Here is a 25045-nt window from a genome sequence, read left to right as displayed (position 1 = left end):
GTTATTTTTTCCTGCTTATCTGACAATATAATAAATTGAGTAAGCATATAGCTTTCAGTCTTTTACTCTCTTGTGTGCAGGGGTCACAAATGTAAATTTCCCTGGGCTATTGAAGAGGGCATTGTTTTGAAAACCTTACCAATATGAAGCTTTAATCCAATACTCACTTTACTGGGAGTAAAGCTGCAATGCTAATCCCACATACCCAGAGTAAACCCCACTGAATTCAATAGGACTTACTTTTGAGTAGACATGGTTAGGATTGTGCTGTAAATTAATGGGATTTTTGAGTGAACCTAGCAAAGAATTGTTTGTGTTGTAAATCTCTCCCCTTCCAATCCTATTTTTAAAGCAATTAAGCAGGACTTACTTAGATGTCACTGCTTTTATTATGTAGGAAACTAGCACTGATTTTGATTTAGAAAATGTTCTGCCATGACCAACTGGTTTTGACAAACTATTATATGGGGTTTATGGATTTTTACATCTTCAGTGTGTGTGTGTGTGTAGGGAGTCTTTCCAACAACCCTGTGAGGTAGGGCTGCTGGCTGGAAATCAAGGAAGCTCACAACAAGAAATAAATCCCTTTAAAATCCAATAACCATAAAAACAAGTATAAACAGTTGCAAGACAGATTAAAGTGGTCTGATTCTGAATTTTGGGTTGGGTGAGTGAAGTTCCTTATCACTTGAGGTTGCAGTTCTGTGCATACTTCCTTGTTTGAGTAAGCCCCATTGAATACATTGGGACTTGCTTCTGAATAAACAAACTTAGGATTGCACTATAAACATCTTTACAGGTTGTGGAAATAATAAATATCTTTGACTCATGCTTATATAACTATTTCTTCATACTATGTCTTGATATGTAACTGATTTCACACTATGGTTGTAAATTATTATTTACAAATTATTATTTCCTCTACATTTTAATTGTGCCCTTTTTCCTTAGGGTGGTCATGGTCCCACTGTTGTTTTCACCCTGAGGTGCAGATTAGGTTGAGAGATAGTGCATAGCCCATGGTCACCCACTAAACTTTGTAGCTTATTTCCATTTTAAAAAATTAAAATGATTTAGATGCAGGTAAGTTTATTATGTAGATCCACACAATACATTTAAAACATATCTGACTTGCATTTAAAGCACATGACTTCCCCTAAAGAATCCTGGGAAGTATAGTTTCCCCTTCACAATTATAGTTCCCACCACTCTTAGAAACTACAGGTCCCATGATTCTATGGTGGAATTCATGTGTTTCAAATGTGTGTTGAATGTGCTAGAAATGAATGGTGTAGATCTGCCCTAGTATTCTGTGTATTCATTAGTGCAATGAAAAGAACAATTTTAAAAGATCATTTTTTAACAGAGGAAGTGTTGTAGCTCAGTGGTAGGGCACATGCTTTGCATGCAAAGGTCCAACATTCAATTTCTAGAAAATACTGTTGCCTGGAATCCTAGACAGTCAGTGCTGGTCCATGTTGTCAAGAAGCCTAGCCTAGCCTAAAGGGATTGTGGGGAATATCCTGCATAGATTCCTGGGATGATTTCCACTGGGAAAATTTAGGGCATCTCATACCATCCAGCTGCAGCCTATTGATCTAAAGGGAGGTAACTGCATCTTATCAGTATTGCCTGGTACCAAGGTCAGGAGGCCTGAGTAGCCGTAAATTAGTAGGCCTGTCCTTGCACTGAACTTTCAGACTGTTCCATCATCAAGAGGTGTCATGATTGGCTAATTGGCCCTCTCACTGTTGCTGGGTGAATTCCCATAAAAGAGGGGCTATCCTTCACCAATTTGTCCCATTCCAAATTGACACACCAATGTGATGCTTAGTAGTATAAAGAGCCAGGGGGGCTGGCTCTTATACTTTTGTTGTTTGTGAGTATTTAGCTTATGCTAGGTAAGTTTTGTTATGTCTGTATAGAACTTCTCACATGTTTTGTATGGATATTGACTATTGACTATGCCTAGCTTTGTTAAGAGTGTTTGGTTTTAAGGAATTCATATGCTGCTTTTTTACATGCACTTTTATTATATTTATTACAACTGTTTCATATTATTTGGTGTGTGCTACTTGGGGCTGTGGATCGAAACCAATACCTTGACCACAAAGCTACTGACTACTGAATTGGAGTTGATTGGAGGTTCCAGAGCAGTGAGTGGAACTTAGATCTTGTTCTTGGGAGTCTCTGCTAGTCTATTGGCACTCTGAGTTCCCCCTTTAAGGTAAATTATAATGTCACTGATATTTGTAATTACTTGGTTCAGAATACAAATATGTTCATTTCATTATCTTTGGATATAATGCAAATCAAGAGGCATTTCTCTTCAAAGTTGTTCTCCAACTTGGAATATAAAATGAGACTCTGTGTGTGCACAGTCAGCATTCAGGAAGACAGGTGTTGAAAGTCAGGATGTCTGAAGAAATAGCTGTTTCCTAGGCACAAGTTGTATTGCATCATATACACTGGATGGGAAGGAAGCATTACAGTTTCTTAGGCAATTGGCTTCCTTAATGTGTTCCTTACACTACAATTTCCAAGTGGCAGTGCAAGATCATAAATGCACACAAATAAATTATTACATGTTAATTTAGAATCCAGCATTCTTAGATTGCTATTGTAATTGACAAACTAATGATGATCTGAGGTGAAAGTAGGTTGCTCATCACTTTTTAAAAAGTGTTCGTAGACACAAAAGTGTGAACACAAGTGTGCAGCGGACTCCTTAATGTTTTCATGTTCTTTCTGCATGAGCAGAAGGCACTTCCACTCATCTGGGGTAGGTTCACATGGGCAGCCCACATGCCTCTCTCAAATGGGATTCCAAGGGTTTCTTCAGAGGAATTTTGAGGTTGGATTAAGGGACCTGGTGACCACTCCATGTGATCAGAAGTGCCTTTCTTTTTTGTGTCCTCTAATAGGCATTAGAAGCCTATGCCTTTACAGGGCTCCTGATGGGTCTAATGAAGTGATCCTGTCTAGAATGTTGCTTGTGGAATTCTGAATTGCTTGGGTTGCTGTTGTTGTTGTTAAAACAGAGCAGCATGGGATTTAAAAAAAATTAAAGCTTTTCACTTTTTTGATAAAATCCTCCACTGCTATGCTTTAATGAACAACAATCCAGAAGCTCTTCAGTGCTCTGTAGGCAACTTTTTGGACAGCCTCACTTACTGCATATCTCATGGACTTAGAGAAACATAGAGATATATAGAAAATATGGCACAGAAAGAGAGAAAGAGAGTGATGCATGGTTTTGTGGGAGATTCAATCCAGCTTTTGGACAGGGGGAATTGATATAATATTTCAACTTTGGGAGAAACTGTGCCAATTCATCCTGATTTACATTATTTGGCGTCTACACAGAGCCAATACACACCCAAGATGCTGGGGCACTGTGGAAGATGTAAAATGGTAGCCAGGCTTTCAATAACGTAAATAATTATATAAATAATGAAAATATTTTCATTATTTTTTCAATAATTAAACAACTTTAGGGGAGGGAAAAAGTTGTTACTGTCACTGCTAATAGTGAACCCCTCCCTCACAGAGAGAGAGAGAAATGGTTCAAGAATCTTTCCTTCCCTTGGAGAAATTTGTTGAAATGGTTTCCCCAATTTCTCTGTCCAAATCTGAGCAGAAAATTCTGAGAGGCCATGCACAAAGCTCTCATTTAAACATCCACTTAGCCATGCAGCTCAAAGGACCACTCATCACTATATCTGATGGTGACTCATGGTGAGGATAAGATGCGGTAATTCCATCTATACCTCCTTCAACTCCTTGGAGGAAGTGCTAGGTAAAATATGACTGACACAATGAGTAACTGACTGAAAAAAATAGCAACAAAATGCATCAAGATACAGCACAACAGTGTGTTTGCCAGTGGTTAGAGAGGTGGAGTTGGACCAGGGGGCTAGAAAAAGGTTCATTCACATTGGTCTTGGGGTATGGAACAGTCCAACATAGCATTGATTCCCACTTAGGAGATGTCAAACACACAGACAGTCATACAGAAAGAGACACATAAAGCTTCTTTGGCTTTATTCAAAGGATTTTATCTGGAAAAGTAAACATCAAGCATTATAGATAGAGATAGAGGGAGTTTGCTTTATTACTCATAAAGCTTGCATCAAATGTTGTCATTATTGTTTTACCCAAGTCAGAAAGAGCCTGGCCTGCCTGCCAATTGAGATCTTCACCAGAGGTGCTGAAGAACACATCTATTACAACCGTGATCCATTGTACTGCAAAGCTTAAACATGATTCTTTTGCTGCACTGTTTCAGTTTTGGTGGTATTTTGTTTCACAATGATCTCTTTTCAATCACTCTTTGAAGGGCATATTTAACTTCCTTGTTCCTCAGGGTGTAGATCAGGGGGTTCAGCATAGAGATCACCACTGTGTAGAACACGGAGGCCACTTTGTCTTGATCCAGGGTGTATGCAGAGCTGAGTCGTAGATACATGATGAAAATTGTACCCTAGAACAGTGTAACAACCATCATGTGGGAGGTACAGGTGGAAAAGGTTTTGTGTCTGCCCTCTGTGGAGTGTATCTTCAAGACCGTAATCAATATGCAAGTATATGAAATGCCAATGGTCATTGTGGTGGTTACACAGTTTACACTAACCAGAGCAAAGATCACCATCTCATAGATATGGGTATCAGAACAAGAAAGATGGAGAAGTGAGGGAATATCACAAAAGAAATGATTGATTTTATTTGATCCACAAAAGGATAACATAAAAGTGAATGTGTTATGAGTAACTTAATGAAACAGGCCAACTGCATATGAGCAAGCTACCAGCCAGGTACACCTTTCCCCAGACATAATAACTGAGTAATAATAATAATAATAATAAATTTTATTTCTAGGCCGCCTATCTGGCCGCACAAGCGGCCACTCTAGGCGGCGTACAAGATAAAGTAAAATACAACATACAAACTACATAAAAACCCAAGAACTACAATATAAAACGAAACCGAACCCACCCATAGCTAAAACCAATGGCACCCAAAAGAAAACAAAAACAAAAAAAGACAAAAACCCAGGCCACCTCAGCCAGCCGGCTTATGTATCCCTCCAAAGAGGGACAGGTGGTGGAAATTAGTCACAGCTGGCTGGGTACCTGGGACCTGGTCCTGCAGGAGGCACGTCTGCCAGGCAGCAGTCCCACTGGGAAGGGTGGTGGAGGTGGTGTTCCAACAGCAGCAGCAACAGCAGGCTCTCCTTCCCTGGGTGGCGATGTTCTCCTTCTTCCTGCAGGCACTGGGTCTCCCAGGCCACCTCAGCCAGCCGGCTTATGTATCCCTCCCAAGAGGGACAGGTGATGGAAATTAGTCACAGCTGGCTGGGTACCTGGGACCTGGTCCTGCAGGAGGCACGTCTGCCAGGCAGCAGTCCCACTGGGAAGGGTGGTGGAGGTGGTGTTCCAACAGCAGCAGCAACAGCAGGCTCTCCTTCCCTGGGTGGCGATGTTCTCCTTCTTCCTGCAGGCACTGGGTCTCCAGTAAAGCAGGGGCTTACAAACAGCCACATAACGATCATAGGTCATGCCAGCCAACAGGAGGCACTCAGTAATCCCAAATATGACAAACAGAAACACTTGGCCTGCACAGCCTGAAACCCCAATGCTCTTTCTCTCTGACAAAAGATCCACCAACATTTTCGGGGTTATTGCTGAAGAATAACAGAGATCCACAAATGCCAAGTGACTGAGAAAGAAATACATGGAAGCATGAAGCCGTGAGTCTAATAAGGAGTGACTCTTTCTAATAAGATCAAGCCCATGGGATTTTTATGTAGTGATTTTCTGCAGTTATTTTCAAAAACTGATTTTTTTTAAAAAAAATCTGCCTGTACATCGATATTAAGAATAACAATTCTATCCATATTTCCTTTTCAAAATATCAATATTTCCTTTACAATTTCCTTTTAAATATTGATATATTTTATCTGGACTCCTGTTGTGAGGAAGGGCAGGATATAAATGAAATAACAAATAAATAAAAAAAAAAATTGGTGAGGGAAAAAATCCAGATCAGTAAAAGAAGAAGCAGCTAGCGGACAAAGAACAAACTCAAATCGATACTGGCCTGTTAGGTCAATGACATGCTTTTGAACAGGCAATGGCCAATGGATCCCATCCCTGCCCAAGACTCTTTTTTAGTTGCTTGTTTAACAACTTGAGCAAGCAAGGTTGTTCAGAATTTTACCCACGCCAGCTCTTTCAGAAATGAATGAAGTGTATACCTATATGACAGGGGGAGTCTACACCAGGGGTTTCCAATGTGGTGACTTCCAGAAGTTGTAGACTATAAGTCCCATTAGCCCTGACTATTAGCCATGCTGGCTGAGGCATGTGGGAGCTGTAGTCCAAAAACATCTAGAGAGCATTATGTTTTCTACCTTTGGCTTACACATTACAAATGTCATGTGGAAGACATACCAACAGCTTCTATAGATGTTTCATGAAAAAGCCATAACCTGGGTAGACCAGCTTGCCTGAATCACATGGAATCCACTTTGTGGATAATCCATGCGGTGGTGAGGCACACTATACACAAAAAGGATCTGAATGGAACAAGGTGGGAAACCTTTTTCTGCCTGGGGCCCACATTCCCTTCTGAACAATCTTTTAGGGGCCACACACCAGTAGTGATTGCAGGCCAGATCCAGGCTGTCTTGGATGAAACAGATTTTCTAGATCCATTGTAGACCCATTTTGGTACAGAAACTGCCTTGGTTGTCCTGTATGACTTAGTCTGGGAGAGATAGGGGGAGTGTGCCCCTATTAATCCTGTTGATCTCTCAGTACTTTCAATACCATTGACCATGGTATTCTTCTGGAGCAGCTGTTTGAGTTGGGGTGGATGGCACTGCTTTATAGTTGTTCTGGTCCTACATAAATAGTCGCACTCAGAGGGTGGTGTTTGGGGAGTATTGTTTGGCCCCATGGAGCCTTCAGGATGGGGTTCCTTAGGGTTTGATTTTATCCCTCATGCTATTTAACATCTACATGAAACCACTGAGTGGTGTCATCTGGAGATGTGGAGTACATTGTCAGCAATATGCTGATGGCATACAACTCTATCTCTCCAGGTGCAACAGTGGATGTGCTAGACTGCTGTCTTGCGTCTGTAACTGACTGGATGACAGCCAATGAACTGAAACTCAATCCAGACAGGATTGAGGCACTGTTAAGTGGGTGGTTCCCTAGACCAGATGGAGGGGATGTAGCCTGCTTTTGATGGGGTTACATTTCCTCTGAAGGAGCAGGTATGTAGCTTGGGGGTACTTCTGGATCCATTACTGTCACTTGAGGTTCAAGTGGCCTCAGTGGTGAGGAGTGCCTTCCACCAGCTTCTGCCGGTAGCCCACTTACGACTCTATCTTCTGATGTCTATGCTCTGGTAACCTCTAGGGTAGGTTACCACAATGCATTATATGTGGGGCTGCCTTTGAACACAGTTTGGAAAGTGTAGTTGGTTCAGAATTTGGCAGCCAGATTGCTCACCAGGGCAAGATGGTCCAAGAGCATAACACCAATTTTGGCACAGCTGCACTGGCTACCGGTTAGTTTCCGGGCTCAATTCAAAGTGCTGGTTTTGACCTATAAAGCCTTTTACAGCTCAGGACCCCAATATCTCAAGGACCGCCTCTCCTCTTACGAACTAACCTGGACCCTGTATTCAGCATCTGAAGCCCTTCCTTGTGTGCCCCCTGTATAATAAAACACAATACATGGATAAGAGAGTGGAGCAACCCACTGCCTAAAACAGGCTGCAATGTCAGAAACTCTCTAAAACAAGAGCCGAATGCATGGTAGAAGAGGAGACCTGACCTCCTCTCTGAGTTATTGTACTGCCCTACAAATTTCTAAAAATGCAACACAATTTGGGTTGGTCTTTCACAGTCCATTCTACTTACTGTGTAGCTTGGAAGAATTTGGTAACATGTGGCAGAAGGCACTTCCACTCCTGCTCCTGTGGTGCATTCACTATAGCTGCCCAATTTCCCTGCTTTTTAAAGTTTGATAGAAATATCTGTTGGCTATAGGTACGTTCTTAAACCGCAAGATTTTTTGCCTAGTGAATAGTCATTGGAAACAGCCCTTAAAATGTAAATACAAAATGCAAACACTGAGAGGCATAATGAACATTAGTACAGTTGAATGTCCTGTTCATTATTATATAAGTTTATCATTCTATAATTGTCCTTTAGGATGATGTTTTCTCAAGCATTTTCCAAAATGCATCCTTAACCTCCTTGTTTCTCAGGCTGTAGATGAGGGGATTCAACATGGGGATCACCACAGTATAGAACAGTGAGGCCACTTTGTCTTCTTCCAGTGCATATGAGGAACTGGGCCGCAAATACATGAAAAAAATTGTCCCATAGAATAAGCTAACAATTGACAGATGGGAAGTGCAAGTGGAAAAGGCCTTGCGCCTGCTCTCAGTAGAGCGGATCTTCAAAATGGTGGCCAAGATACAGACATAGGAGATTAAGATGATCGCTGTAGTGCCCACACAGTTTATACTAACCTGCACAAATATCACTGTCTCGTTGGTGTGGGTATCAGAACAAGAAAGCTGTAACAACGGGGGAATATCACAGTAATAATGATTGATCATGTTTGACCCACAAAAGGATAAAGTGAAGGTAAGCACTGTATATAAAACTGCATAAAAAATGCCAAGGAAATATGAACCCCCCACCAGCCAGATACACCTTTCCCTGGACATTGTGATGGAGTAATGCAGAGGATTGCAGATAGCCATGTACCGGTCATACGCCATCACAGCCAATAGGAGACATTCAGAACTCCCACATATAACAAACATAAACATTTGAGTGGCACATCCAACAACCCCAATGCTTTTCCTCTCTGCTAAGAGATCCACCAACATGTTGGGTGTAATGGCTGAAGAATAGTTAACATCTATAAACGCCAAATTACTAAGAAAGAAGTACATGGGGGTATGGAGTCGAGAGTCCCTTCTGATTAACACAATCATCCCTACATTCCCCACCAGGGTGACAATGTAGATAAGAAGAAACAAAAAGAAGAGGGGCAGTTTTAGCTCCTTTCGTTGTGTGATTCCCAGAAGAATAAACTCAGTGACTCTTGAATGATTCCACACAGACATTTCTTCCATTATGGATTAGGTGTTTGGAGAGAAAAATAAGAGAAGATTTAGACAAAGAACAGGCTGTGTGTTTTGAAAGATATCTAGGAAGCCAGGAAGAGGCAGGACGTTGCCACTTTCCATCTTCTTAAAGCTGCCAATTGCATATGTTGCCATAAGCAAATGGCATGTAAGACAGAGAAAGCTCAGTGGAATGACATTCTTTTGAAATTCATGGAAAATAATTCTTCTCTTTCCCCCCAGTTTCCTTGGGACTCAGGTTGCTTTTCCAGGTTGTGTAGCACTGACTTAAATTACCACCCAAAACTCCTATTAAGTGTGAAGTACCTGCCTCCCTCCCCCCCAACTAACAGCTTTTGAGGGGGGTTAAAGTTAAGGACACGGTATGGAAGGAAAATGTTAACTCCCTCCACAATCAGGAAATTTCATGGCTGCTTTTAATTACAGGAAACTATACCAGAAGATCCAATCTCAGATCTCCAGTGTCACATGTAGATATAGGGCCCGACAGGAGCTTTATTCCAGATGGAATATGGCATTGCTCATCATTCAAACTTTTTTTTTTTTTTTTGCTATCTCCAGTGTTCTATAACATTCCACTGTGCTCCATGTACAAGCCAAGGAAAAAGACAATTTTCTCTTTGTGGAGTCTCATATTATTTATATCCATGACTGAATAATCTTACATGAAAAACCAATCAATACTGAGTGAATGAAATTCTCATGGCAAAATGATACAGACAGCAAGCTTGCCAGATATATACACTATTGTAATTGACCGGTTCAAAAATAATATCCACTTGTACTATACCAGACAAGTGGTGGAGAGCAGTCAAATTCTGTTCTCTTGTCTGTCTGTCTGTCTATCTATCATCTATCTACAACTGTCTAGAAAGTTCTAGATCTTTTTATGTGAAACATTTTCTAAATGCTATAATATAAAATAGCAATTATTTTTGTGAAGTAAGGAAATTTACAGTATGAGGGAAATTTTCAAAATCCCTTTGAAATTATAGACCGTTTTATCTACATGAGATACGGCTGCAATCCTATATCTATTTAGCCCCATTAACTTCTGCATAGGCATGTTTAGGATTATGCTGTAAATATTTCATTTTCTATCCACTTGAAAATAAGCATCTGATAAATAGTATTCTCCCATTTTTAAAAATCCATTTCTAATGAAAACACCTTTTGCAAATAGATTTCAGCTTAGTGCCCCCTAGCTGAAATATTTTCCAAATGTGGAATCTCCAGCGCATGTATAGTACTACCATTTCTAATGAATTATTTCCCCATTCCTTACTTGACTCGCTTGTGTATTTCTTTGAACACATAAATTAGCTCTCTTCCACCCCCACTGAAGTGAATAGGAATCTGTATGTATGCAAGAGATCAATGCGTGCATCTGAGAGCATAATTGGCTATGGATTGCTGCATTTATATTTGTAGCAAATAGGCAGGAACTGCAAATCCTAAACTCTCACCATTATTCTGTCTACCACTAATATCTATTTTAGGTATGCAATGAATTGCAAACCACCACCACCACAACCAAAGATCCCTAGGATTTATCTCTTGAACACCACTACCAGAATTTAGTAGCTCACCTGTGGAATGGAGCATCAGCAGCATTCAAAGGGCTGCCACTTTAATGAGGAACTCACAGAGTATTTATTCATTCTCTTGTAAGGGTTCCCTAAAGGCTCTAATTCTCTTCTGGCATGTGAACTGCTGCTGCTGCTGCTGTTGCTGAGCAAAAAAAGTCACACTAGGGGCTCATCCAAATGGAGCGGGATAATCCATGTTTTTCATATCCGCTTTGTCATCTGACAGTCCCCACTCACCTGTTTGTTCGCTCTTTCCCGATGTAAAAAAACTGCTGAATCTGCAGCTGACTCAACATTAGTTTCATACAAGGCTAGAGACATCCCCTCCCCCAGTCAAATAAATCTAAGATATATGGCCAGATGATAATTGTACAATTGGAGCAATTGCCCTAGGGCCCATGCCTGCAAGGGAACCCAGACTCTTGAGCTTTCATGTTTAAAAAACATAACTTTACCCCTTCTGGAAGGAAACTTATAAAGCAAAATATGCAGGCAACCTTCTAAATTATTTATGTGAGATAAGCCAGCTTGGCTGCTCCCACTTTTCAGTGTTTTTAACCAATGAATAAAGTCAGAACTGTGACTGATGAGAAAGTTGCTTGGACACCAAGCTACAGGAATCCCTGGAGTTCCAAAGAACTGCCGTTTCCCCCTTTCCCTAAGTGCAATTTTCTTTCCTGCTTCTGTCTCATTTTCTAATCCTTGTGATCTCGATAGTTCTACAGACCTGCTAGATTTCCTCTCCACTCCTTTTGCCCTTCATTTTTTCTTAGTGAACAGGATGCATTTTTCATGCTGTGGGTTTGTCTGAGATTAGGTACTCCCTAGGAATTATTTTCTGCATATACTGCTACACCATCAGTGTGGGTGGATGTTGAAGAATTCCTCTCCCCCAATAGCAAATGCAAAAGTGAAAATTTTGCCAAGAGGCTTAGGTATGTTGCCTGCTCTGCAGGAGTTCAAGGTCAGACACTCATTAAGAATTCACTGTATACATGCCTATTCAGACATAAGTCTTTGTGCATAATGGAGCTTACTCCCAGGTAAGTGGGCACAGGTTTCAACCCTGGTTTTCTTGTGAGGAAGGAGCAGAATGGTTCATGATGAGAGGTTCAATAGCGATGCAAACTAAACAGAATTTAAATATTGCTGCTGGATATCAGGATGGTGTGGGGTCAAGGCAGGCTGGTTTGGCTGGTGCAGGCAAATCACCCCTAACCATAAGTGATAATTATGTGGCACAAACTCTGGCCATTTGTGAGAGATACTTTCAAAGCATTGATTCTATTTCATTCTAATTTACTCCTCTTGTATGTTTAGTTTCTTTCTATTTTTTTACAAAATGAAAATACATAATGCTGAGAAAGCACTCCTTAAATATGAAATCTCACCATTTGCTATGACTCAAAGGCTTGCTTTTGTCATAGAAAGTGACTATAAGCAACAAAACATAGGTGTGTACACATGCAAGGAAAATGCACAGGTATGTTGTAACAAGTGCATGCTATATGCACAAATTACAGAATTTCTTGAGCCCCACCAAGAATTTTTTTCTGGATTCACCCAGTATACAATGCAAGTGAAGTTATGGCTCCCCACCAGCCTCCCTATCTGGTTCCCTGCTTCTCATATATGTAAAGACATATATAAGCATAAGGGGCTTCTGCCCCTGTATGCTTCACGTGCCACCCCTAGCACCTAACCCCAGGAATGGGAATCCCAGATATCCCCATCCCCCTTGCCAGACACTTCAGTGCCTCCAGACACTGGTGCCTGATGGACACTGTCAGCCCACTTGCACTCCTCGGGCATCTGCCTAGCAGACCCTCCTGCTTTTCATTCTACAGCACAGAGGAGTGCCCCAGTGCTCTGTTGCCGCCCTGGGCTCCTACTGGGAGGAAGAATGGGATATAAATCTAATAAATAAATAATAATAGAAGAAACACAACCAAAAAGAGAAGGCAACATGCCCTTAATTGGAAAGGGTGGGCAGAATGCTCTGTCCTCCCACCCCTTTTCTCTAAGGTGAGTGACAACAGCAGATAGGAGAGAGGGAGCAGAATGATCTGTCTTCCCATCCCCCTTCCTAGCTCCACAAAGCGGTAAAAGGGCAGCATGCCCCTCCTTGAGTGAGTCAAAAGGCTGTGTCTGTGTCTGGGGCTGTTGTGGTTCTTACTGTTAGTTCTAGTGTCAGTGTTGGAGCTGTGATGGGTGGTGGAGGTGCTTGAGATTTGATATGTCTCTGGGGCTTCCGGTCAGGCATTTAATGATGATGGGTGAGTTTTTGATATCTCCATATTTTGCAGGTGAAAATTCAATTAAACAACTACTACTCACAACCACCTTTTTATCAGCAGAGTGTCCTAAGCCAACACAAACAACAAAACCTGCTGAATAGAGATGGCTAGGAGTTTTTCTTTTTTTTTTTTTACAATAATTTTTATTCAAATTTTCATAAAACATAGAAAACAAAATCATAAAACATTCAAAGACAAAAAACAAAACAAAACAAAAATGATTAAACAAAAAAAAATAAAATGTTGACTTCCCATTTGTCACATATCAAATCAGTTATAGGTCTACAATATATAACAATCCTGTCTCTTAAATCATATTATAAAATCACTTTCCTCCAGTAGTTATCTTAATTAATCATCAAATCTCATAAACATTACTTTATTCTTTCCACAAAAAGTCAAAGAGAGGTTTCAATTCTTTAAGAAATATATCTATCAATTTTTCTCCAAATAAACATGTCAATTAATCCATCTCGTTAATAATTATAATAATCTTATTGTCATAACCATAGTCCAAATAAACATTTCGATTAATCCATCTCATCAGAATCTGTTAGGTCCAATAATTTCAATAGCCATTATTCCATTATCCCTATTAGTTCCATCTTCCATCTTCAATAGTCCTGTTAAGTCCAGTAATTTCAGTGTCCAATCTTCCATTATCAGTATTCCATAATAATCTTGCTGTTGTAACCATAGTCATATAATAAGAGTCTGATGGGAATTTCCTCTATCCCAAATATTTTCTTGCCATCCATTCTGAATAAGTTGCTGAAATACTGTTGTAAAGTCATATCTGTGTTCTTCTTTTTTACAAAATGCACTGGCTCATCTCTTAAGAGTTTTTCCATTGTCACATGGCTGCAGTTAATTCCATGGATTTTCTCTATATCAAGCTCCATCACATCATTCCAGTCCAGAAGATTATCCAAGCCATTGATAACTTTATCTCTAATATCTTCATTAATTTCTTCAGAGATAACGTTAAATTCCAAACAGTAGATTTTATTTCTAAAATCCATAAACTCCAGATCTTTTTCCAATTCCACATTTGTTCCAATCTCCAGGGCTTGTATCTTCCCTTTATTTTTTGTTTTCTCATCTCTGATCTCATTCTCCTCTCTCACAGGATCCCCTATTTCTTTAAACTCCTGCGTCATTTTGCTCAGTTCAATTTTCAGCTCCTTACTACCCTGTCGCAGGGTTTGTTTCGTTATCTCAATCTCATCCATTATTTTCTGAAACATAGTTACTTCCAGATTCTCAGCCACTTTCTTGATTGCCATTTTTAAAACCACGAAAACAAAGCAAAACAAAAATAAAGAAAAACCACTTCTTATTTCAGCAACAATTGGGTTAATATTCCAGGCTTGATGACATCACAGTATAAACAGAGCAACCTGCCTTATCTCTCTATGTTCAAGAATGCAAAACAAATTTAGTTCCCAGCATCAAAACAGTTAGTGGCGTCGTGAAGAAGCAGATTCGTCAAAATAAAATAGACCAAAAAGAGAATAGTCCCAGACAATATAATATTCCTTGGAATAGAAATCAGGAATAGAAATCCCTCTTCTGTGTATATCTTTAGAATGCACTTCCAGGACAGCTTTTTGCGACAGAAACAGAGATAAGCTGTTAATTTCGTGGATAACAGAGAAGAGTTATAGCTCACCCAGAAGCTGTCCAAAGCCGATCAATCTGACAAATCTCCTTTTGCTGCAACAATTTAAACCAAGTAAAAAAAATAATAGAAAGAAGGGTGCTTGCCTGTTAGTCCGTTCTCTCTTTCAAGAAAAGATGAACGTATCGCTTAAGCAGATAGAGCTTGTTCGAAAGTCCGTCCGGCATTGTTGGCTGGACCTTATCTCATAAATTAATGAAATCCAGTCCTCCCAACAAAAACAGGCTTTTGAGGTTGATCTCTACGTTTCTCCCTGCCCGGGAGAAATTTCATCAGTCAAAAAAAAAAATGTTCTGACTGATTTATATCTGAATAAGCTTCTTTTGAGGCGGGAGCCCGTCCCAAAAGCAGGCACAAGCGTAGTCACCCTTCCCGGAAGTCCGATGGCTAGGAGTTTTTCAAGGTTTTTTTTGGGAGTCTCCCAAGGTCTCCCAAGGTTGGGGAGTGATAATTACTGATTACCCTCTCCCAGCTAACTTGAACTCTGCCAAAGAATAAATAATTACGTGCCATAGAAACAACGTGCTATACTTAGCATAGTTATAAAAAATATGTTGTAAAAGTCCTAATGTTTTGAAACAAAGACGCCGAGTGAGCCGGAAGTACCAATCTCGTTGGAGTTAGTGAAGTTAAAGAGATACTTACTGTTTTTTGTTGCAAAGATTTTGACTGGTCTAAAATATCTCAGAAAATGGTCTTTACTAGGAAAAAGTATAAAGAGCTAGGGCTCACGCTGAGCTCTGATTCAGTATATCCTTGTAATAGAGCGAAACAGACTAAAATAACTAGTTCTTATCATCATGAGGAGAGATCCGAACAAATGGAGGATAATTGGGCTATTGCTGATCGTTCAGATGAGGAAGAGGCAAACAAAAATGAAAATGATTGGACAATAAACAACCACCCTTTAGGGGGGCTGCAAACTCTACAGGGGGTTCCAACAAATTTGGCACAAGGATTGGCTGGCGCAATGGGAGAAGAAGCTTTATTAAAGCTACTCTACCCTGAAAATGAGCTAGAATTACCAACCTTAAGCGAACATAGCTCAATGCCACCTCTTGAATCTTCATCTTGCCTCGTCAATGATATCAGTTGTGAGCAGACAAACATAACCCTTAATGAGGGAACAAAGGACTAGAGATCTTTAAGCCGACGACGAATTATGATGAGTGAAAATTGGTGCCAAGTAATGACTCAATCTATGAGCCAAATATCTAAGTTTGTGGCTGAATCCAACTCCTTGTTAACAACTCTTACAACTCTTATTGCCAATATGGCAGGGCAGCTCAACTCCGATTTAAAAAATAAGGAACCAACTATTATCAAGACACCTCTGTATGGAAACCAACACATACATACAACAGCGCATCTACCTGTGGTGAAATTGACGAAAGCCAACAAACCAATATTAAACCAAAAGAAAAAGACTAAAAATATCAAAGTCTTGCAGGCTTGCAATAAATGTCATATGAACTTTGGAAAACTATTTAGACTTTTAGAACCCCCCAAAATTATAACAACTAAGAATAAGTCTAAAAGGAAAAGAAGAAAAAAATCCAAGCATAAACTTACTACCTATGCCAACTCCAAGCAGAATATCCCATCTACGACTGATCTCGCTCAGACTCAACCAGACACAGAATACAAATCAGAAGAGTTAAATAATACCTCCTATGTCCAGGAAAATAAGCAAAACAGATTACTATTAATGGAAAGGGTCAATAAAAATTACTTTTATCCTAAGAAGAAGCCCAAACTATGGGAACTGATCCTAAATAAAAACAAGTTGGCTATACTAAATTACCTTAAACCTAGAGGATTGCTCCCCCAAAAAGAAAGGAGATATCATTTACTGAAGATTTTGTCAAAATCAGCACCTGGACTTTTATTCAGTGCGGACATTGCTAACATTGAATACCTGTTTTACAATTACATTAATGCTACAGTGATAATGGCGTTCCTGTAAAGGGGCGTGATTTGCCTGCACCCCAATTAGGGAAGACGCGGGAAGGTTCTCGAAGTTAAGGCGTGCCGCCACGTGAGATCACACATCCAATCTGGAGGGGATTGGAGCAGCGGATATAAAGCTGCTCCTTTCCCCATGCGCTTGCCTTTTTGCCTTGCGGCACTTACTGTTGGTTCGCGCTTGCAGGGGCTCTTTCAGCGTTCTGTTGGCGATCGTTTCCTTGCTGGGTGCCTTGTTTGCCTTTCTCTGCTCTTTCCTCCCTTTCTTGTTGCTCTTTATCATTCTCTGTTGTTGTTTTGAGCCCCGACGATCAGCTGGGCTGCGGGCCTCCGCCCACGCGCCCGCCGGCTTCTCGCCGGCTCGCCGGCCGTTTTCCCTTGTATTGCCTGCGCTTTACAGCGTTTGTTGCTCGTGAAAAACCCAGCTTGTTTTTTACTTATGGTGTTTGTGGGTGGTGACGTTCCTGGTTGTTATATTCCCTTGGTTATATATATAAATTTTGATTCCGTTTGTTCTGCCCCCCCCCTTCTCTTCCGGTTTGTTTTTAAATTGTTAAAGTTGCTTGTGTTTGGGTGCTTTGTTAGTTAGTTTCAGTGATCTTTGGTTCTTAGATAAATATATATTTCAATTGCTTATATATATTTTTTTATTTATTTGCTATTGTATTATATTCAGTTATAATTTGAAGGCAGTTTTGGTATATTAATACCCTTTAATTCATAGCTTCCACCACCCTTTTTGTTTCCCTTCCCTTATTTTTCCTTTAATCCCCCCCTTTTTCATTTTTTGGGCGTTTAAAGTGGTGTGTTGATCCTCTGGATTTCTTGTGCAGTTACTTAATTATATTTATAGCATAATATTGCATAAATTCATAATTATAGCTTAGGTAATTTATTCTTAAGGTATATTGTTAGTTAAAACTCATTTGAAATTTGTTGTTTGTTCATTTCATTGAGTTTAATAAATACCCTTTATCAACCCCCCCCACTTCCCTTCCCCTTAAATCCTCCACCCCCCCTTAATTCCAGCTTATAATACTTACCTGAAAATAAAAATAAATAAATAATAATTAATACGTGTAATAATAATAATAGGTTAAGTTAATTGGTGGATTGTAGTTATATTGCACTGTACGTGCACTGTTAAAAAAAAAAGAGTTGGTAAATTCATAATTAGGTCACACTTGCATTTGGTAAGTTGTATAATTGTTGTTATTTGGTCTTTGCCCACTTTATGACAATCCTAGGCGGAAATTTTTTCCACTTTTTTAAACCTTTTAATACCTTATTCAGATAGGGAAAAGATTATAATGCTTTTATTGGATAAATGTAATTATGTATCACTAGCGGTTGCCAATTTTGCCATGGCAGCACAAAAAATGAGAGATTCCTATGTTAAGAGTGTCTCCCCCATGAATGAGTCACCCAAAGAAATGTAAATTGTAAGATGATACGTATCAATGTATGTTTGTATGTTTTAACATGTATTCTTCCACATGGCCCATGGCTAAGCATGCAATAAAGATTATTTATTTATTATTACAAATATGCCACCCAAGAAAGCTCAGCAGAAAAAAGGGGTGCGTGTTGTGAAGCAGACTACAAAGCGCCCGCCAATTCAGCAGGACATGTCTTCTGATGATGATGAGGATTTGGGGACCATCCGTGCGTTGGTAGCTAGAGTTGAGGCGCTGGAAAAGGAACGCAGGCAGCCGCTGGACGCTGATGCGGGTACAAGTACCGCTCCAGCAGGTAAGAAATCTGCACGGTTGGCTTCTAAAGTGCCTAAAAATTGTATTCTTGCCGATTTGGTTTCCAGGATTGGTGTTCTTGAAGCTGCAGTACCCATTGAAGAGCCCTTAGCAGCTGGGTCGCCAGCTGCTTTGCCTGCGGTTCCAGATACCATCTCTTCTCCTGCGGTTCCAGTCATACCTGCTGTTGGGCCTCTTCAAGCGCCACTGCCGTTTTCGCCACCGGCAGCCACGGCTCTGCCTGCGGGAGCTTCGGGGTGTGTCGCACCCCCAGTGGTTGCCTCTCCGGCTGCTTATGCAGGTGAGCAAATTGCACAGTCACATGCTCTTTACACACAGGTTCAGGATTCTATTGCTCCTCCTTGTGACACTCCAATGGCAGCTTCTCAGTTCTCTAGTAATACTACTCACCCGTTAGTGTTTATGGGTGGTGTGTTGGTTCCGCAGCAACCCCAATTACCTTGGCCGATGGCTGCCGTGACTCCTTGGCAGCCGCCTGTGGCTTCTTCTGCGCAATCTCCTGCGTATTTGCCTCTCCTACAGGGAGTTTATCCACATGGTGATAACTCCCTTCCCCTGGGTGACCATTTACTGTTAGCTACAAAAGAAAAAATTTGGCGTGGGGAATATATTGACCTGTTCACTCTTTTGTTTCGTGAAAATGAGATGAAGCCCAAGGAAGGTCAGGAACTTAAGGAGCATGAGGCGGCTGTGAAAAGGAAGGTCGATCGTGTGTGGCCTAATTGGTTGAGCGCCTATACTATCTATATGGGCGTTATGACTCAGGCTTACCCATCTAGAGCTTTGTCCATGATTAAATATCAGGACATTGTTCATCGGGCCTTCCGTGAGTTTTCTGGAACCGCTTGGTTGCGTTACGATGAGAATTTTAGGCAGAGATCAGCGTTGGACCCGACCCTTCGTTGGGATATCGAGCACACGGGCCTGTGGCTCCGCTCTATGACTCCCGCCAGGCCCACTTTAGGAGACAGAGCTGATAGTGGACATATATTAGCGCATGCGCAAACTTCCGCCTTCGGCTCAGGCCAAGGCGGGCGGTGGGTTCAATCCCAGCATGTTTGCTGGACATTTAACAGTACAGGCCGTTGCCTCCGACGGCCATGTAAGTTCAGACACGTCTGTGGTTCATGTGGGGGCAACCACCCCAGCTCATCGTGCCAGCGAGCGCGTACAGCTCGACAGGGTACAGGGGAACAGCAACAGCCCAAACGAGGGTCTGGCAACAGCGGCAGTACGTCGCAAGGCCAGTAGCCCGATCAAGTTAATTCCTTTGGAAGGGTGGTTGAAGTTTTACCCCAATAGGCAAGCTGCTAGTTTTTTGCTTCATGGTTTCAAGGAAGGCTTCCGTATTCCATTTGAGGGTCCCAGGATAGCTACTTCCTCATCAAATCAGCCCTCTCTTAGCAACATGGCTTCGGTGGTGTTAGCAAAAATTAATAAGGAAATAATTGCTGACCGGATATCTGGTTTGAGGATATCTCCTATAGGTATTATTCCCAAGAAGCAGCCTGGGGAATATCGTTTAATCCATAATTTGTCATTCCCAAAAGGCGCCTCTGTTAATGATGGGATTTCTCAATCCTACACATCAGTTAGATATACGTCTTTTGATGAGGCAGTGAGAGTAGTTCGCAAAGCCGGTAGGGGCGCTTTAATGGCTAAGTGCGACATAAAATCCGCTTTTCGCCTCCTACCTGTTCACCCCGAGGATGTGGATTTGCTTGGTTTTAAATTTCGGGGTCAGTTTTATGTAGATAGGGCTATGCCAATGGGTTGTTCCGTGTCATGTGCTGCTTTGGAAGCATTCAGCACATTTCTTGAATGGGCATTGAGGAGGAAAGCCTCTTCATCCTTCTCTGCTCATTATCTGGATGATTTTTTGTTCATTGGGCCAGCTGGGTCTTCACATTGCCTCCATCTGATGCAATCCTTTGCAGCTTTAACGAAAGAATTGGGGGTTCCTTTAGCTCCCGAAAAGTCTGAGGGTCCTACTACTTCTTTAACTTTTTTAGGGATCCAGTTGGATACTGTGGCTCAGTCTTCGAGTTTGCCACAAGAAAAGTTGATTGCCCTTCGGCAATGGCTTGGCGTGGTTCTAGGATTAAAAAAGATTACATTGGCTCAGTTGCAGGAAATTGTGGGTCATTTAGTATTTGCATCAAAAGTTATTTCACCTGGTCGTGCATTCCTCAGGCGTCTTTGTGACGCCATGAAGGGTGTTTGATCTTGCTGCCACTTTGTCAGAATTACTGCTGGGATGAGAGCTGATTTAAATATATGGCTTCAGTTTTTGATGGAATTTAACGGCCTCTCTTTCTGGCGGGAGGAATTATTATTGGAAGCTGAATTACAGGTGCATTCAGATGCTGCGGGAGGCCTCGGCTTCGGGGTAATTTTTAGATCCCAGTGGTGCGTTGCAAGATGGCCTGCCACGTGGCAGGTATCCCGGATCACTTCTGATTTGACATTTTTGGAATTTTTTCCAATACTTGTAGCGGTTTATATCTGGCCGCTAGTATTTCAAAATCATACAGTGCGTTTCTGGTGTGACAATTTGTCCACAGTTAGCGTTATCAATGCTCAGACTTCCAAGTCGCCTCATGTTATGCGCTTGGTGCGAGCCTTTGTCTTGCAATGCTTGCGTTTCAATATTTTATTCGTAGCCAGGCATGTTCCAGGTTTACAGAATTGCGTTGCTGATGCTCTTTCCCGCTTACAGATGGCGCGCTTTTGGGGAGCTTGCACCTGGAGCGGAACTGGATCCAGTCCCAGTCCCACCGTTCCTGTGGAACCTTGGCAATTAGAAGTCGGCGCCGCTATTGCAGCCGCCCTTGCTCCCAGTACTCAAAAAGCGTATGAGCGTTCTTTTGCGAAGTTCCAGCGTTTTCGCACCATTTCTGCATTGCCTATGGCATGGCCTATTCCTGTTTCGCACTTATTGCAGTTTATGATATATTTAAAAGGGCACAACAATTCTGTTTCCACTATCGCTGGGCACCTTTCAGCGCTGGCCTTTATCTCTAAGGCGCGGGGACTGCCGGATCATTCTGTAAATTTTAGGGTCAGAAAGGTCCTTGAGGGTTGGTCGTGTTCCGCTCCCAGGCCCGCTGACCGGAGGAGGCCAATCACGCCCGATGTCCTTCTCCAGATCCTGGCAATGTTTCGTTGTTTATGCTCATCTCAGTATGAGTCGCACCTTTTTGCCGCAGTAACTCTGACGATGTTCTATGGTGCTTTTCGCCCTAGTGAAGTATTGGTCCCCTCTAAGCGCGATGTTGCCTATAGGGCCTTATTCTTTTGCGATTGCACGCTAGGTGCTGATATTGTGAGGTTTTCCCTACGAGTCTCTAAGACGGATCAAAAGGGCCGTGGCAGTATTGTGTCTTTGTGCACTTGCCAGGTCCCTGAATTATGCCCTGTGTCTGCAATGCGGCAATTCTTGTCTATTCGGCCAGTGGGCCAGCATTATCTGTTCATACATGCGGATGGTACAGCCCTGACTCAATTTCAATTTTGGGCCGTTGTTCGGCGGGCCTTGTTGGCCAGTGGTCGCGATGCTGGAGTCTATGGGCTACATTCATTTTGGATTGGTGCGTCTACGGCCGCGGCCCTCGGGGGCTTCAGCGTTAGCGATATCCAGGCGATTGGCAGGTGGCGTTCCGATACATTTAAGTTTTATGTCAGGTTTTAATTGTAATGCACTGTGTTTTTTGTTTCCATTAGGTTTGTTGAGCCTCTCAGTCCCCGTGAGGATCATACTGTGTGGCCACTCTATCTTGTTTTGGGCGCACCGGCGTGCCTCTTCGTCGATACCTGGAACACAGCTGCAGCTTTTGGCCGTAGCTACGGTTTGATGGGAAGCCCGGAGGGGCATGTTATGGGATGTGCTGTTGCCATCAGTTTGCCGGATTATGTCTTCGGCGGATCGGCCTCATGTATTGTTGATTCATTTGGGGGAAAATGACTTGGTGCAGCGTCCAGGGATGGACCTGCTTATCAAGGTCACTCGAGATCTCACGAGGCTTATTCGTTCATTTCCCAATCTCCTATTGGTTTGGTCTGATATGTTAGTTAGGAGGGTGTGGAGGGGTGCTGTTCATCCTAATAGGATCGACAGATCCAGGAAATGGGTGAACAGGAAAGTCAGGGCTTTGGTCTTATCTCTTGGAGGGGCATACATTCCTCATGATAGGATTAGGTTCCATGTCCCACAATTGTTTCAGGATGATGGGGTTCATCTTTCAGAACAAGGGTGTGATTTGTTTTTAGAGGATTTGATGCTGGGATTAAGGGGTTTGTTAGATTCTTTGGGTTGAGTGGACCAAGCTTTAGCTGATCCACTCTTGTGGCATAGAATTCGGGCAGGTGAGGTATTCGGGGGTTAAACTGAGATGTTTAAGGCATTCTCGAAAAGGGGCACTGCCTAGGGAACCATCAGGGCTTCATGTCTGGTGGGGATCTGGGTAGTGTCCTTGTGGAACCGGCTTGCACATCATGGTGAATGCTTGTACGGCGGGGCCATGGTGTGGAGGTTGGAACCACATAACTGGCTCTAAGAGCAAGGAGGGAGGAATGCACCCATGTCCTTGACTCTGGAGTTACAGACTGAGGAGAGTTGTTGCCTTTAGAAGGTGAGGGTATAATCCCTCATAGTTAGGCTTAGCCTCACCTGCCCGAAGTATTTTAATTTGATAATTGGCTGTATTCCATTTGATCTAGTATGTTATATTTAATAAATATAACATTATTCCAGTCTTGTGTCACGAGCCTTGGTGTGGGGGCAATAAGCTTTCATGAGGCTGAGAAAGCAAAATTACTCTTTGACTCTAAAATACTCCTATTAGCCCAGAACCTTATTGTTAAGAGGGTCTTTGATAATGCAGCCTAGCTGTGGAAGTTGATGATCTATCCAAATTCCAATCCGAATCCTCTCCACCCTTCAAAATCGAGATGCGCCAACAAATCCAAAGAAAACGATCAACAAGTAAGCATTTGTTCTCCAACGGCTCCGAAATCTATCCCTGGAATAACGCAAGAGACAGATGATACCCATGAGTTCACTAACGAGGTAACCTGTGATGAAAGACAATTTCTCCCTGAAGAACTCACGCTGCTCGACACATTCACCAAGCTCACGGAGAAGGACCAAGAGGAAATCGAGAATAAAATAGTTAGGCTAGGAGCTGCTCTAAAGGATCTGAGATCGAAAAAAGGGAATGTGCAGAGGAATTCGAACAGTCCTGCCTCTGAGGTGGATTGCGCCCCATTTAGGGCTTTAAACCTGCACCCCAACTTGAGTAATGATGAAGGATGGGCAAGTGAAAAAACCTTGGTGACTAAGCCAAATAAGGCTGTGCTTCAGAAACCCCTGTGTGCTAAACCTTCTGAACACAATCTTGATCAACCTAGTACTTTGGTTTCCCCACAACCTATAGACCCTACCCCAAAATTTGTGCAACATCTACAAAAAAAATCTGACAAAGATCGAATTTAGCTGCTTCTATTTTAAAGGTTCTTTCCTGGAATATTGCGGGATAGAGAAACATAATTGCTGACCCTGCATGCACTATATTTTTAAAGCAACATCATATCTTGTTTTTACAAGAAACTTGGTCGACGAACGACCTTGGATTAGATGGCTTTTCGACATATCAGTTGAAGGTGGCCCCTAGTAAGAAAGGTGGCTGCTCAAGGGGAGGCATTTCCCTATTCAGTGCCTGCAAGGGGAAGAGGACCATCACCGCCCAGGGAGGGAGAGCCATCTGCCTGCTTGTGCTGCTGCTGCTGCTTGGCCAACATCTCAGCTCTCTCCTTCTTGGGCTCCTGCTCTGCACATGGGCACCTTGCAGGACCAGGCTCCAGGTACTCAGCCACCTGTGCCTGATACTGTTCCACCTGTCCCTTCTTTGGAGGGGGTACATAAGCCGGCTGGCTGAGGGGGCTTGGGAGATCCAGTGCCTTTACATCGCTTTTTGGCCCTTGCCGCTACAGCCCTCCGGCTGTTGAGACGTTGCTGCTGCTGCTGTGCTGTTTGGATGTATGAGTGGCTAGTTGGAGTGAGTGTGTGATTGTGTACAGATTGGGAGCTTGTTTTTATATTTTTATTTCTATTATGTGTCTGGGCAAGAGGATAGTGTATTGGGAGGGAGAACCAGAGGGGGCCCCTGTCAGTGTAGTGACGGGTAATGGGAGGTACGGCGTTGTGAGGAGGACATGCCAGTTGAGGGGAACTCGGCCCAGACAATTGGTAGCTGTGCCGTGTTCCGGTCCTCCTCACACCCACAGGATTGCTGGTAGTTCTATCAGCCAACTCTCGGATCTCCAGTTGCTGCTTTTTAATGCCAGATCGGTAAATAATAAAACCTCCCTCATCCATGATTTAATTGTGGATGAGGCGGCCGATCTGGCATGTATTACCGAGACCTGGGTGAGCAATCTGGGAGGTATTAATCTCTCCCAGTTGTGCCCACCTGGGTACTCGGTTCAGCATCTGGGTAGATCCGAGGGTCGGGGAGGGGGAATCGCTGTGATCTATAGAAGCTCCATCCCTCTGGTTAGGCACCC

General features: G+C 42.3%; 1 protein-coding gene and 1 pseudogene across 2 annotated transcripts; both read right to left on the bottom strand.

The window, feature by feature from the left end:
• Window positions 1-4306: 4306 nt before the first annotated feature.
• Window positions 4307-6840, bottom strand: LOC133377944 (olfactory receptor 5AP2-like; annotated as a pseudogene).
• Window positions 6841-8223: 1383 nt separating this feature from the next.
• Window positions 8224-9881, bottom strand: LOC133376799 (olfactory receptor 5AP2-like). 2 transcript variants are annotated; one of them, XM_061609589.1, is made up of 2 exons: window positions 9862-9881; window positions 8224-9133 (listed from the first exon to the last, which is right to left on the bottom strand). In XM_061609589.1, exons 1-2 carry the CDS (start codon window positions 9879-9881, stop codon window positions 8224-8226), a joined length of 930 nt encoding a protein of 309 aa, XP_061465573.1. The 2 variants fall into 2 exon arrangements, with proteins under 2 accessions (XP_061465573.1, XP_061465572.1); XM_061609588.1 differs by lacking the exon at window positions 9862-9881 and having other exon boundaries at window positions 8224-9165.
• Between the last annotated feature and the right edge of the window lie 15164 nt (window positions 9882-25045).

The sequence above is a fragment of the Rhineura floridana genome, chromosome 2, assembly GCF_030035675.1.
Source record: "Rhineura floridana isolate rRhiFlo1 chromosome 2, rRhiFlo1.hap2, whole genome shotgun sequence".
Lineage (NCBI taxonomy): Eukaryota > Metazoa > Chordata > Lepidosauria > Squamata > Rhineuridae > Rhineura > Rhineura floridana.
This window is presented reverse-complemented; position numbering and strand designations above follow the sequence as displayed.

Bases quoted from the DNA above. Each gene is read 5' to 3' on its own strand.
- LOC133376799 (XM_061609588.1), bottom strand. From the start codon at position 9,165: ATGGAAGAAATGTCTGTGTGGAATCATTCAAGAGTCACTGAGTTTATT.